The sequence below is a fragment of the Caenorhabditis briggsae genome (assembly GCF_000004555.2).
Source record: "Caenorhabditis briggsae complete genome, chrIV, whole genome shotgun sequence".
NCBI lineage: Eukaryota > Metazoa > Nematoda > Chromadorea > Rhabditida > Rhabditidae > Caenorhabditis > Caenorhabditis briggsae.
This window is the reverse complement of record NC_013487.2, coordinates 5,871,571-5,885,837: the sequence shown is the minus strand read 5'-3', so window position 1 is coordinate 5,885,837 and position 14,267 is coordinate 5,871,571. Positions and strand designations below refer to the sequence as shown.

Sequence of the window (14,267 nt, the reverse complement as noted above, 5' to 3'; positions counted from 1 at the left end):
CGTGCCTGTCGGACATCCTGAAATTACAATATTCAAAAAATTTTTTTTGAAATTGCCTATAATTTCGGAAATGTTTGATCATTTTTCAAAAATGGCGCTATATGAGTTGAGGGGTGCCACTGAAATTTTTGATTTTCTCGCGGTTTTTAACTTTATGCGTGACATTTTTCTACTTTTTGAGAAAAAATTTACAACAAAACCTTTAGGAAGTTCTAACCAGATAAAATTTCGAAATTTTACTGATTCCCATTTTGTTACCTTGTATTTCGCCTGTCATCTGATTTCCAATCCTGCCCATCCTGGAAGTGACCATTGAGGCTATCCTCGGCTTGGAAGTGTCCGCACCCCGAAAACCAAGCAGCTCCTGGAACTTTAACTTTGAAAACTAAATACATCTAAATTCCTATTTCCTCACCTTTCGTCACTCCTATCGTCTGAAATCCAATCCTGTTGACCGCCGAAACTGCCCTGTCTTCAAAATCTTCGAAGTTGTTCCACCCGGAACGCCAAGCAGCTTCTGGAACACTAATATTGAAAACTAAAAACTCAATATCCCCTTAGCTTAGCTACTCCTGTCGTCTTGATTTGAATTCCGCCGATGCTCGAAACTGTCCTGGTAGCCGTCTGCATCCCGAACGCCAAGCAGCCCCTAAAACTTTACCTTTGGAAACTAAAAATCAGTTTTTTCTTACCTTTCTACTCTACTCCCATCACTTTGATTCGAAGCCGATCCTGGAAATCGCCCTCGAAGTTGTCGTCGACGTCTTCGAAGTCGGGGTGGGGGATCTGGGAATATGATAAGCCCCTAAACTTGACCGTTGCAAACTAAGTACTGATATTTCCTTATTTTTTTACTACTGGACATTGTCCCCATTTTATTAGGCTTTCACGAAGGTCACAATAAACTTACTTTTTTGAGTTCACGAAGAATATGAGATACCGTAAAACATGTATAAGAAAGGCCCTCTAACTTTAAATTTTGCGCAAATTTTTCTCGGTTCCTGTTAAAGGTTCAAAAGGTTTTTAACTAATAAACTGCTTATCATATAGCAACCTTTTATTAGTTGACAAATTTTCTAGCTGCGCCGCTCTAGCTTCGCCACTGTAGCTCAGCCGGTAGCAGCGGCGCACCTCCAACGGTGGGCCCACAAGTTCAACCCCTCGAGGGGCAAAATTTGGAGAAAACTTTTTTAAAAAATATGTTTTAATTCCAGAACGACGAAAAGCACACATTTATCACTCTTGGCATCGGCAGAGATATCACTGGAGAGCAACGATGGAAGAGGGTAAACATTTGCGCCTGCTTTTTATAACAAAATCTCCATAAATTCAGAAAATGGAAAAGTTGGGAAAAACCGTAGAGTTCTATGGTGCTGATCCAATGACAGAAATAAATGAAGAGTTGTATCCTCAAATTGGAAAATATTTCCCATTCGCCGTTTCCAGAACTCCCGGATATGCAACTGCGAGTGTTCTCAAAAATCGTTGGTTTTATTTTTAAATTTCAAATTATTAAGAATGCGAAAATTCCAGGACAGTATATAAACCAAAGTGTGGTCCATGTAGATATCATGTATTTCGTGGATAAGTTGTTGAAGATTAATGTGAGTTTTTCTTCTTTTTTTCTATAACACAATTGCGGAGGTTTCCAGAAAATCGATAATTTATGGATGGATGCAGAAGGTGCCGAATACGATATGTTTGAAATTTTTATGAAAAACGGTAGTTTTGCTCAGAATGGTATTGATGTATGCCAAATCAACATTGAGGTAAGGTTTCTACCGTAAACTCACCCGCATCGTCAACTTTGAGCTCAATTATCTCGATCCCTATGAAAGATATCAAAAAATAATCAACTAAAAAATGTTTATCATAATATCAAAAAAAAAATCATCAGTTGACCACTTTCTGATATCTTTAACAGGAATCGAGGTAATTGAGCTCAAACTTGACAAATTTTTAACGAAACTGTTTCTAACTGTAAAAATTTTTGTAGGTCCATCTCTCAGAAACCGGGCCGAACCATTTGAATTACGAGAGGTTCATGAAATTTGTAAAACAATTGATTCGAGAAGAACAATTTGCAATTTTCAAAACAGAAGAAGTGATACATATGAGGATGTATATGTTCAATTTTGCAAGCAGTTTTTGTAGGCATAAATATTGAGATTCTACTATTAATTCTAGAAATAAAGATGTTTCTTATTATTTGTAGTAATCCACAATTTTTGTTCTTGGTTCTCAAAAAGTTTCGTAAACATGAAACTTTAGTGTTTTCCTATCTCTGACCCAGATCAGATCATCCCCTTTCTTATCACTTCCTTGTTTCACAGAACAACTGACGCCAAAGAGATCTCGAATCATTATAACTTTCGGTTTCCCAAACCATTATTCTAGTTCCAACTCGTGGAGAATGCTCCTTCCAATTATTCTTCTTATTTCTACAGTTTCCTTGGCTGAAGCCGGAAAGTTTACTCCAAACAAATATGAACTCGAGTTGACTCCCGAGTTCTTTGGAGAGTAAGTTTCACATTTTTTAGATACCGTAAAACCTCTAATAGTAGAGCATCCACACTATCAAGTTTGACCCCTCAATTCTCTCACTTCCTAAGCAAGATATCGAAATTTGTCACCTGACAAAACACTTCTGATATTATGATAAACATTTTATCAGTTGGCAACCTATTCATATCCTTGACAAGAACCGAAAAAAGTTGGCTCAAAATTGAAAGTTAGAGGCCCTTCTATTAGAGGTTTTACGGTTACGGTACTAAATTTTTAACCTTTTAGTAACTCTTTCACCGGAAAAACCAAGATCCATGTGGATGTTACCGGGTCAGTCGAGGAATTTGATCTACAAGTTTCAAAGGATTTGGAGGTGAAGAAAGTCACTTTCTGGGCAGCCAATTGATTCAATGCAAAATTCGATCCAAATTGTAAGTAATCTCTGATAATGAAGGGATTCCCCATAAAAATAATAAATCAAATTATAGTGAAAGAAATCACTGCTACATTCAAGAAAGATGGCGACAAGATTCATGTTACTTTACCTGCCCCAATCACTAAGGCAAGTATCACAATGAAGGGATTCATTGAAATTGCTTACAAGGGAAAAGCCGGAAAGAAAGGTGCCAACAAGGGATTATTCCTGACCAATGATAACGATTATGTGACTGATTTGAAGGTACATTAAAAGACAGACAAAATTTGATTTGAATTTGAAATTTTTAATGCAGTAAAACCTATAACAGAAAAGCCCCCGCACTATCAAGTTTGAGCTAGTTTATCTAGGTTCCTGTAACTGATATCCAAAGTGTGGCAACTGATGAATTGTTGATAATAATATGATACACATTTTGTCAGGCGACAGATTTTTTATGGCAAAAAATTCGGCGGTACAAGAGGAAACAAAGTGATTTCGGGGTACAAGTTCCATCATTCGGGGTACAAAATTTTTTAGTAAGTTGGATTTTCGTACTGCTAAAATTGAAATTTTGGCATCAAATAAGCTGCAATTTTATTTAGGCCAAAAATGTTAACTCAACGGTAGGAAAAATTCAATTTACACAGACATTTTGTACGCCGGAATCACTAATTTTGTAACCCTGAACCAGTTGTACCCCGTTTTACCCCTGATTTTTGGCCATTTTTTATATCTCCATTTTCCCTGGTCTTCTCTTTGTTACACTCTTCTTATCTATTCTTCCGCACGACCTTTCTCATTCTCCTTATTTTCGTTATTGGCTCTTTGATGATTAGTGCTAGCTCCTATCGCTGCGCCCTTCGTCAGGTGGTGGTAGATTCTTGATTGATTACTTGTAGTCTTCTGGAGCTTCTGGACCTTGGTCGGTCACGACAAACTCGGTCAAACGTAAAAGTTAGGGGCCCTTCTAACACACGTTTTTCGGTATTGTATTTTGTCGCGTGTTGATTTCAAGGAACCACCATGAAAATATATGTTTCAGAACGGAAACGCAATCCACTTGTTCCCCATTCTTGAAGACGTTGCTGTTCCATTGGCTCTTTTCATCATCACCCCTCGTCGTGCTGTCGTTGAGATGGAACTAATGAATGGGTCGAATCTTATGGGGGAACATAGAAATGTTGAAGGAAATTAACTCTTCTCAAACTACTTCCATAGTGGAAGTCGTAAAATCCAAACTTCGAGTCTGCAATTCAAGATCAAGGCTCCAACTGCTTGATGACTTTTTTTTTAATTCTGAATGAAATAATAAACTTAGCTACATAATATTAATACAAATACTTTTTTGAGTTTATGAATGAATAAAGTCATACTTTCCTGTTTTCAAGCTATTGTAAACTCGCTTTCAACGTTGAGCCAATTTATATCGGTTCCTGTGAGAGATATCAAACATGTGACAACTGATAAAATGTTTGCTATATGGACATTGTATCAGTTGAACACTTTTTGATACCTTTCACAGGAAAGGAGATGGATCGGCTCAAAGTTACTGTAGGCCTGCAAGACTGAAAATTATCAACCTGTCTATTTTGTTTTTGCTGATGCAACAAAAAACCAAAAACTAACCTCTGACTCAGATTGTTTACAGGTATTTCCTTTCCAATCTGTCTCTCATTTTTCTCCCCGATAATTCTTCCCAAACCAGTTCCTCGTCTATTACCCCGTAAACCACATCTCTCACACTTCGTTCTTCTTCCTTGCAATTTCCCATTTTGTCGAATTTCAATGTCTGAACTTATTACCACCTATCGTCCCACCAAAATTCTCCTAGAACTTGACCCTGATCTTCCTAATTCAACCTATCGAGGAAGAGTAAAAATCGATTATGAGTTCACCGATGAGACGTCGGAAATCAAGATTCAAGCTTCTCGCGATTTTCAGTGGACCTCTGTGAGATTGGCAACTTTTTATGAACTCAACGAGGGGTATCCAGTTTGTAAGTCTATTTGAGTACCTTTAATAGAAAACTTGTAATTGTTTTCAGATGCCAGTGTAGACAGTGAGGATTACAATCATGACACTGAATTGGAAATCCTAACCATCCCACTAGGAGCTTCTCTGAACCCGGAGAACACTCAAAATGGGTTTTACATTAATCTGGAATGGAACGGGCCCATTGGTGGACCAGGAGCATCTGAGGGGTTGTATGCTGTGGACGAGAGTACAATGGAGGCAAATTTGAAAGATGGGAATGCGCATAAGGTTTTCCCATGTTATGAAGGTGGAGTTTCAGCGAAGACCTGGTTAACATTGATTACTGACGAGCGGACTAGAGTGGAGACTAATATGGTGAGTCTTCTAGATTAAATGAGACTAACTATCTCGGTCCTAGAAAGAGATATTCTTACGTTACCAGCTGTTAAACTTTGTGGAGTACAGGGTGGCGGAAAATCACCCGGACTGCTAGAATCGGGTATATCTTTAGAAATAAATATCTTGAATGCAGAAAAATCGGTAGAATCGTAATTTTATATTTGATTCAAGACTACTGAAAATTTCAAAGCGATTCCTCAAGTGTAAGTATGGTTATGGTTTTCAAAGATGAACAGCGTCATGTTCATGAGATAAAGCAACTTTGACAAGCGATGACTCATCTCAAAGTAGATCAAATTATTTGAAACTTGCCCAGTTTACTGATGAAACATTTTAATTTTCGCACTCCACATTTAAGTCCAGGACAACGCTTTACTAATGTTTTATGTTAGAACAAACCTGTAGTTCTTTTTTTTTCCAGGATGACGCTGGGCATGAAGAATTCGAAGGAAAAGTCAAAAACAATTTCAACAAAGCAGAAGACCTTACAATCAAGATGTCTACATCCGAATCACCCCGATAATTGACATGGAGTAATAAAATATATGACTCCATTTGTTTCTTCAAGAATAAAAAAGTTGATCTGAATTCTTCGATTTATTTTACTAGTCCTACATAACATTAAAAATGGGATCAAGTACTTGGACTCATGCAAAATGTAGGCGTGTGCTCAATTAGTCAAGTCTTATGGGATTCTGTTGATAACTAGATTTGGTTTGCGTTACCTGCTGATTGTGAGGTGTTAGTACTATTTTTCGGGTTTTGCTTGAGGAGGAAAAACATCTGATTTTGTGAGTCAAGAAAAATTATGGGTTATTTTTTATATTATTTTTTTGGTTGGTAAATTCTGTTACTAGACGTTCAGCTGAGTATCTTAGTGTTCAATGAATTTTGATCGATTCCATATTCCACCACGTAAGTTTTGGGAAGTCTCTTGGATTTTTTGGTAAAGAATACCGTAACACCGGCCCACGGTCCAAGGGTACATCGAAAAAGGGTACATCGAGGGTACATCGAGTTCTTAGGGTACATTGGTTCTGAGGGTACATGGGATCTTAGACTGTAAGGCGTTTTAGCCTAAGCCTATAATTTTGAGCAGAAATCAAAATGGTATGTATAAAAATATTGATTTACTTTTTTTGTCCACCTACATGTACCGAACAATCCAATGTACCCTTGGAACCAATGTACCCTAAGAACCAATGTACCCTAAGAGCTCGATGTACCATTTTTCGATGTACCCTTGGATACTGGCCGGCTAAACTTGAATAAAACCCCTTTCTGAATTTCGTCCAGATATTCTGAAATTTGCTAAAAAGTTATTTTCAAACTTACTAACCGAGGATTTCAAATCATGTGGTTGTGTGAGACAATCCTGATCCGTTCGATCATTTGCCTCTCCCTTCTCCCTAACAGCCAACGCCTCCTGAGCAGTTTCCAGCTCACCGCATGGCTTCCTCGTGTTCAGATTCCGACGAATGTGCTCTTCATAGCGAACCGCATAGTATTCGGCCGATGGGAGCTCCTGGAAATATTTAAATCTTTGTATTGTTTGTGGCCATTTAGAATGTCAGCTACAAGGACTACAGTGATCGGGAAATCCCATTTCGAGTCGTTTAGAATGTCAAGAACTACCATAACCCTATTAATCCCCAATTCTTACCCATTTGACAGCGACTCTCTTCTCAACCTTATTTGACGATGGTTTTGTTACGGCAACCTCTTTTTTGCTATCCTGCTCAGCTGATAAGGGCCTTCTCCATTTTTCGAATGAGCCTGGATAGTTTATTTAATTTTCAAAAACTAATTTTACTCGATCATCAACTCAGTTAATCGCTCAAAAAATCTCAAATTGAAACAGTAAAAATCCTTACCTCTAACCAAGTCAACAACTCCAATCTCCACGTCATCTGATCCTCTACGAGGCATCTCATCTATCATCTTCTGATCATCATCACACCACATATGCTGTCCTCTTTTCATCGGACGAAAATCATTGGCTTTTAGAATATCGATTTTTGTAGTTGCAATTCTAAATTTTCGACTGAAGGGTTTCAAAAGCTCTAAACTAACAGATCCTGATTAGAATTATGATTGATGTCTCGTTGAAAAGAAACATCAATACTCAATGCGGAGTCGTTCGTCTGCTCAAGCCACGCTGCAACTGCTCCAATGACTATTTCTTGAGTTAACTGAAATTTGATTTTGGAGATGTTGAAATTTTAGGAAGTCCATTACCTCAGCGTTATGAATTTCAGTCATTTCGCAAGCCGCCGATATGAAAACTAAATGATAGGAATAACGGCTATTTTGAGCGGTATGTGATGCATGTTTTTATTGGATGGATGATGAATTACGTGGAAGTTAGATAAATGGAAATAATATTGACCGAGTTATAAACTTTCGAAAATCATCCGAAATTTTGATAGGAAGTACAAAATAACTGTACCAAAACAGCAAATTTTTTCATGAGACACTTTTTTCGTGATCATAATTTTTCCCGAGAAACCTCGGGAAAATGGTGCAAGTAGCATAGAGCTTCTTTTCACATTGTTCTGCGCAACTGTGGGTCAAATACAGTGATTTCTTGTAATTCTAACCATAACAATAAGTTAGAATTTCCAACCCTTTTGATTTAAATTTTTACCTAGCACTCACTTGGAGACTTTTTGTTATGTTTGAACTTTTGAGGAATCAGAAGAAAACAATCGGTCTATTATCTGAAACTTTGGTAGGAAATACTAAACAACTGTACCAAAACACCAAATTTTTTCATGAGACTTTTTTTTTGAAATTCCGAAATTTCCCCCAAAAATTCGGACAAGTTGTGCAACAGTATAGAGTTTTTTTTCGCATTATTCAGCTGTTATTTTTAGTTGTTCTTACTCGTTAGAAGTATTTTAATTTTCAGCGCTGTACAAAGAGTGACATTAAACGTTGTACACCGTTACGTAAGAATGCCTACCCCTACCGTAACTCCAAAAAATTCGAAAAATCTCATCTCTCCCCTCCATTAACCTATTTACCTCCAAACAGCAAAATGAGAGAGAAGAAGATTATTCAAGAACCTCATCAGGGGTGTGCGTAAAATTTTTTGTTTCACGAATCCCATAAAACGTTAAATTTTACGAAATACGAGCTCCTCACATCATTAAAAAAATTTGTAAAAAAACTGAATGTTGCCCCAAAAACCTCGAGGACAAAAATGTGAAACTAAAACAAAAATTTCATTCTTCTAATCAGATGCTATTACATGAACATATTCAAATACTGCGAGAAATCGGGTTGACCCAGCATCGGATTTTGTGGGAATAAGAATGGATAATTTGGGTTGAGAAGTGGAAAAAGAGATGGTTGAAGAACTGATGGTGGAGCAGTTGATGTTGCTGGCATTTGAAACAGTTGAGATGGGACCACTGGACGCTTCAAGAATGCAGAATAGTCAAGAGCTGGGATTGTAGACGGCGATGGAAGTGATGGGCTGAAAAATAAGAGGAGTGAAAAAATTACAGAAAATGGAACGTTTCCAAATTATGAAGATTTTGAAACAGTGAAACTGATAAAAAAACTTACACCTCATTCTCGGTTCTCTTTCTTTTTCGGCCCATCGTATCCGGACGAGCCCAGCTGACAGATATCGATTTTCCATTCTGAAAAGTTACATTCAAAATTTTCAAGGCTCGATGAAGTGAATTTATAATTTCGAACGATTCTAACTTAATAAGATTTCTGAAACAGTTAACACAATTCAAATCCTTTCCTCAAATGATCAATAAGATTCCACTCACCAGAACTTTCCTATCCATTTCAGTAATCTTCTTCTGCGCGTTGGCTCTCGTATCAAAAAGCACAAAACCGTATCCATCTGCCACGTGGCATTGCACAACTCCTTCTGCAGCTCCTCCGAACGCTTGATAGAGCTCTGTGTCAGTCATGTCGCGAGAGATTCCACGAACGAAGACGTTTGAGATCTTAAAACCAGATTTTAAGGATTCAAGAATCCAAGATTCTAAGTTACATTGCTCATCACATTCTCGGCTGGTTTTGGTTCCCGTTTCGCGTAGTTGACTTTAGTGAAGAGCTGAAATTCAGATATTCACTCGTCCATTACGAAAGTTTAAATCAAAAATTTGCAGTGTGATAGGGATAACACAAATGTATATCTGAATGAGTATCAAATTGAATCAAATATCTAAATGGATCAAATAATCAATCAGAAGCATCTCTTTCGTCAAACCTTTACTCAATATCAAATCCTTCAATTTCTGTTGCTGAAAATGGTGTTTTTTTAACCTGAAGACGTGGAAACTTCTAAAGTTTTTTGTTTCTTACCGATGCAAACTTGCTCATCAGAACATTGGCTTCCGCTGGATTACGACACTGGACAAATGCAAATCCACGGTGTCGTCTGGATCCATTCTCCACGATTTCAATGGTCACTTCGAATGGAACTGCTGATGAGGTAATTAGATTCTGAAACTCAGCGAAAAATTCTAGAAATAGCCTTGGTAGTTTTATACTATTTTCATGGAAACTATTATCTTGTTATAACAATAAATGAATGCTAGTTGTAGTTAGAATCGCATTAAAATTACATGATGAAACATTATTTTTTGAAAAGTACAAATATTTGAAAATTTTCGAGGTATATGTAGTACCGGCCCTAATGTACAGGGTGCGCCAAAATTATTGCAATCAAAGTTTAGTACGAGCTGGTGGGCAATGTAGAATTTTTAGAGCAATGATTTTGTGCGTATTATTTTCAACATGTCTTGATTACCTTATTCCCAAATTTTCAAGTCTTTAGGTTGACTTTTACACGAATGGTGACTAGTTCTATACACCTAGGCCCCCTCGTCGAGGTGGCCAAGAGAGGGGTGGGCCTAAGTAGCATCGGAAAAGCTCTCGGAATCGAACGAGCAACCTATTGGTAAACCATCAAATGTTTCTAACAGTTGAATACGGTCAAGAACTGTCTAAAAACGTCAGATCTCGAACTTTTATTACCCTGAAGAGAAACAAGGCCGTCAGAGAATGAGTTTGTCGAAAAAAAAGTTTGTCGAAATGTCGAGAATGAGTTTGTCGAATGAGTTTGTCGAATGAGTTTGTCGAAAAAATTTTCGAAATTCGCACCAAATCGTGGAAAAATGAGACTGGAGCTCCAAATGAGCAGTAAGTCAGTCAGTAAAATCGTCAAAAGTGAGCTCGGGCTGACCCTCTTTCATACTCAGAAGACAAGAACTCGGTCGAGAAATAACAATCTGGTACGCATCCAGAAGTGCAAATCGACATTGCTGGCACGCACCAAAATTAACACAAGAGGATGATGTTCGGCGACGAGAAACTCTTGACATTGAAGGCCGAATCCTTATCAGAAAACTATAGAGTTTATTGCCCTAGATCTGAACTAGTTAATAATCACGGTAGGATGGCCAACCGGACTTCATATCCTTAGTACGTCAAGGTTTTTGGTGCGAAAACCTCCGAATTCAATTTTTGTAGATTTTGGGGGGAATTCAGCAAAGAGTACTAGGAGGAAACTTTTTAGAGGTATGTTCTTCCATGGACCAAATACTATTCTGGGAACCATGTTTGGACTGTTCCACGGTGTTTTGGTCTTACTCACAGGCCTAAAATCGTTCAACCAGGGAGAGCGGCCAAATTTTCAAGATTCGGTACGACTTGCGGATGATCACCCTTGTCGCCAGACATGATTTTGGTTGACTATTCCGCATATGGAGTTTTTCAGTCGAGGGTCCCAGCACGTCCACATACTAATTTGAAGTCATTGGGAAAAAGTTTGGACCCATAACGGGCCCAGTTATCCCCAAAACACCTCCGTGCCACAGTAGCCGCAGTACAGAAGAAACTCATAAATTTAGTGATGACCAAAAGCAACTGCATCAAACAACTTTGATAGTGTCATTTTTAGAAAGTATTCCGTAAACTATTGCCAAATTTTCAAGTTTAGCCGAGTATTTTCAGAGAAGTTACAGATCTTTAAATGTGTTGTAATAATTTTGGCGCACCCTGTATACATTTCCGGTGGAAAAATCTTTTTTGGGAAAAGTTTAGTAGGAAAAGTATTTTTTTTTACACATAATAATTTTAACACATAATGACTTGATGATTTCGGATGAGACTGAAAATTTTAAGATCTTTTCTCACCGGTACAGTATCATGTTCTGCCTCCATTACTTTTTTAAAAAATTCCTTTTGAAAATGTTCGATTGGTCTGATGATAACCATTTTGAATTTCCAATCACTTTTATGTAGATTGATGAACTAATGAATTGATAATCAGTTATCAATGAGGTAGTCTGTGAATTTTAATTGGGTGGTATATTCCCTTATCATCTGTCTAGTTAATGAGAAGGAGATAGAGAACATGTGATTTTGAAAAATGAAGACTAAATAATTTTTGAACTACAGTTCTTTTCATCTTAAAATATTCTGAAATCTGAAAACCAAGTAACCTTAAAACTGTTAGTGAATGTGAAACTGCTTTATAGAACATTGTTTAAATTTACTCGGTCATTAAAACAGGACCATTTTCTAAAAACCAAAATGTTTGGCGATCCAGTAAATTTTGGTTTAATTTTATTGATTTTTGTTTCCTTCAAGCACAGGTTAAATGCTAACCGACGCGTTACGGACGCTCCGCGTTCACACGCGGTTGGGATAGGAACCGTACGCGGACCGTTTCCAGCAAAACACAGAACATTATTGCGGCTTTCTCCGTATTCTGTCCGTTCGCGAACTCCGTATCCGATTCGATCGCGAATGATGAACACACGGGGGTACGACGAATTCGAACGTTTTCAAAATCGAACAGACCTAAAATCGAACTGATTCAATTCAGAACAGTCCTTTATTCGCACACGTATCAGAACAGGACAGAATCGAACTGTTACAAGTTCGAACTGGTAAGGGGTCGAAGTGTTGTACGGTATTCTACCGTGTTTTCATCTTTTAAAATCCTCTTTCCAAGTCTAAAGGAGAGAAATCTCCCCCGAACACACGTGCAAGAGGTGTGGATTACTGTATCCGCGCGCGAAACTGTGTGCGCGCCAAAACGCGTCTCCTCTCTCGGCAAATTCTCATCGTTTTCTTTAGTTTTCGCTGGTGTTCGCTCACGATTGGTGACGACCCGTTAAAGTGTGGCTCACTGGTTTTAAAGGTTTTATAGTGGTTTATTGAGTAAATTCAATAAATAGTGTTTTATAGGAAATCTGTGTTTTGTATTCTTCTAGTCTTCAGGTTACACAGGTCTCTTTGAGTGCATAGAGGTTCTGTGAGTGCATAGCGTTTGTCTGTGGTTCTCACTTTCTCTCTGCATCTCGTTGTTTTCAATAGTGTCTTTTAGCATTTAGTGTTTCTGGGAGTTCTTTCAGATGCATTACTGTGTCCCAAATTGGAACGCTGCCTGCAACAGAGCGCGCCTGAAAGCACACGCAAAACAGCGTTCCAATTTGGGACAGTTCGTTCCTATTTGGGGCAGGTCTGTTCGATTTTGAAAACGTTCGAATTCGTCGTACCCCCGAACAAACGGATCCGTTCGCGATCTCAAATTCAGATTCGCCTACGGATCCGTTCGTTCATCAATCGCGATTGGATCGGATACGGAGTTCGCAAACGGACAAAATACGGAGTAACCGGCAATACGGTTTCTATTCCAACCGCGCGCGAACGCGGAGCGTCTGTAACGGATTGTTTACCTGTGAGTTTTCGAACATTGCTAGACATTCCATCTTTCAACCGAAATCCATATAATCTGACACACTTCTACCACTTCCCTATACAAAACTAAATATATTCGTTCTCTCCCTTTAAATTCCAACCTAACAATTATCCATATCCCCTTTCCAAAACACATGTAACAAATCAATAAGCTAATAAACTAACCCATAATTTTACCCGCCACCCCTATTTCCATTTCATCCCCCCCCCCCCCCCATGAATCATATTTCCCTCTTTTCCCAACCCTTCCTTACCTATCCGATTACCAAATACAAAGAAGACTACTTACTCGAATTTGGTCACTGCTCAAGTTTGTCGAGAATCCGCCGACGTACAGACGATCGCAGAAGTTGTCCATATTTTGGAATATTTGGGTCAAATGGCTTTTAAATGGCTTGAAGGGAAGGGGATTGCGTGATAACTTGGCAGATGATGGAGAGGGACACCTTGGAAAATGTTTGGAATATTAAATGGGACACACACACACACATACCTGACAAGCAGAGTTTTGAAGAAGTGGGAGAAAAGATGAAAAATGTAGAAGAAGAAGGAAGAAGGAAAAGGGAGGGGACCAGCCTGGAAAAAGCCAAAAAGGTGTTGCTATAGGGAAACAAGGGGATGAAATGAGAGGAAACGAAAGAAGAACAAACACCTCGTTTCTCTATTCCACACTCTCGTACCTCCAATTATGTTCAAAATCCCGCCTCCTCTTTTGTCTTTTTTAACCGAAAGAAGGACCTTTGTTTTAGGGGAAAAGCAATGGATTTTAATAAAAGTTTGGGAAAGTCAGGAAAGATGATTTCAGGAAGTTCACTGTCGGGTCTTGATTGCAGAGGCAAACATTCTTCCACATTTTCCTCGAATTGTATTTTGAAGGTGGAAGTTTCAGAAATCCAGATATTAACTAGACAGGTTTTGAAACCAAGTTGCTGAATTTGATATAAAAACGAATTTTTCAGGATTTTGAAATATTAAGTTCGAGGATGACACTCCCCAAATTTGGTTTGACTCGCCGGAATTGAGTTGCAAAAATTTTCCAATCCTAAGAAATTCCCCGTTTCGAAGCAATGTCATAGATTAATTCACATAATGATGTTTCAATCAGTTTAAATTAGATGATTATTCAGACTCTGTTGACTTTTGAAAAACAGTATCTAGTATTTTTTAATGATCCTACTTCAATATGGAACTATTTCCAAAGAAAACATATCCTCTCAACCAACATATGAAA

General features: G+C 38.1%; 3 protein-coding genes across 3 annotated transcripts in view; 2 read left to right on the top strand and 1 right to left on the bottom strand.

Moving 5' to 3' along the window:
* CBG19947 overlaps positions 1-13,391 on the bottom strand; it is a gene marked incomplete at both ends in the record, with an annotated part of 14,780 nt that extends 1,389 nt beyond the window's left edge. The window contains 9 exon segments of the mRNA XM_002633839.1: positions 6,572-6,821; positions 6,960-7,072; positions 7,171-7,374; positions 8,854-8,866; positions 8,872-8,946; positions 9,085-9,267; positions 9,315-9,377; positions 9,629-9,769; positions 13,326-13,391. Of these exon segments, the coding sequence (XP_002633885.1) occupies positions 6,572-6,821; positions 6,960-7,072; positions 7,171-7,374; positions 8,854-8,866; positions 8,872-8,946; positions 9,085-9,267; positions 9,315-9,377; positions 9,629-9,769; positions 13,326-13,391 (1,108 nt within the window).
* CBG19948 lies at positions 586-4,118 on the top strand (the record flags this gene model as incomplete). Its single annotated transcript, XM_002633840.1, has 10 exons — positions 586-777; positions 1,215-1,286; positions 1,334-1,484; positions 1,534-1,604; positions 1,653-1,769; positions 1,997-2,121; positions 2,398-2,520; positions 2,791-2,878; positions 2,960-3,184; positions 3,966-4,118. Coding segments are annotated over 10 exons (1,317 nt in total), but the record flags the coding sequence as incomplete, so codon positions are not given.
* On the top strand, positions 4,709-5,819 carry CBG19949 (the record flags this gene model as incomplete). Its single annotated transcript, XM_045235310.1, has 3 exons — positions 4,709-4,919; positions 4,968-5,272; positions 5,718-5,819. 3 exons carry the CDS (start codon positions 4,709-4,711, stop codon positions 5,817-5,819), a joined length of 618 nt encoding a protein of 205 aa, XP_045096922.1.
* Positions 13,392-14,267: the final 876 nt, after the last annotated feature.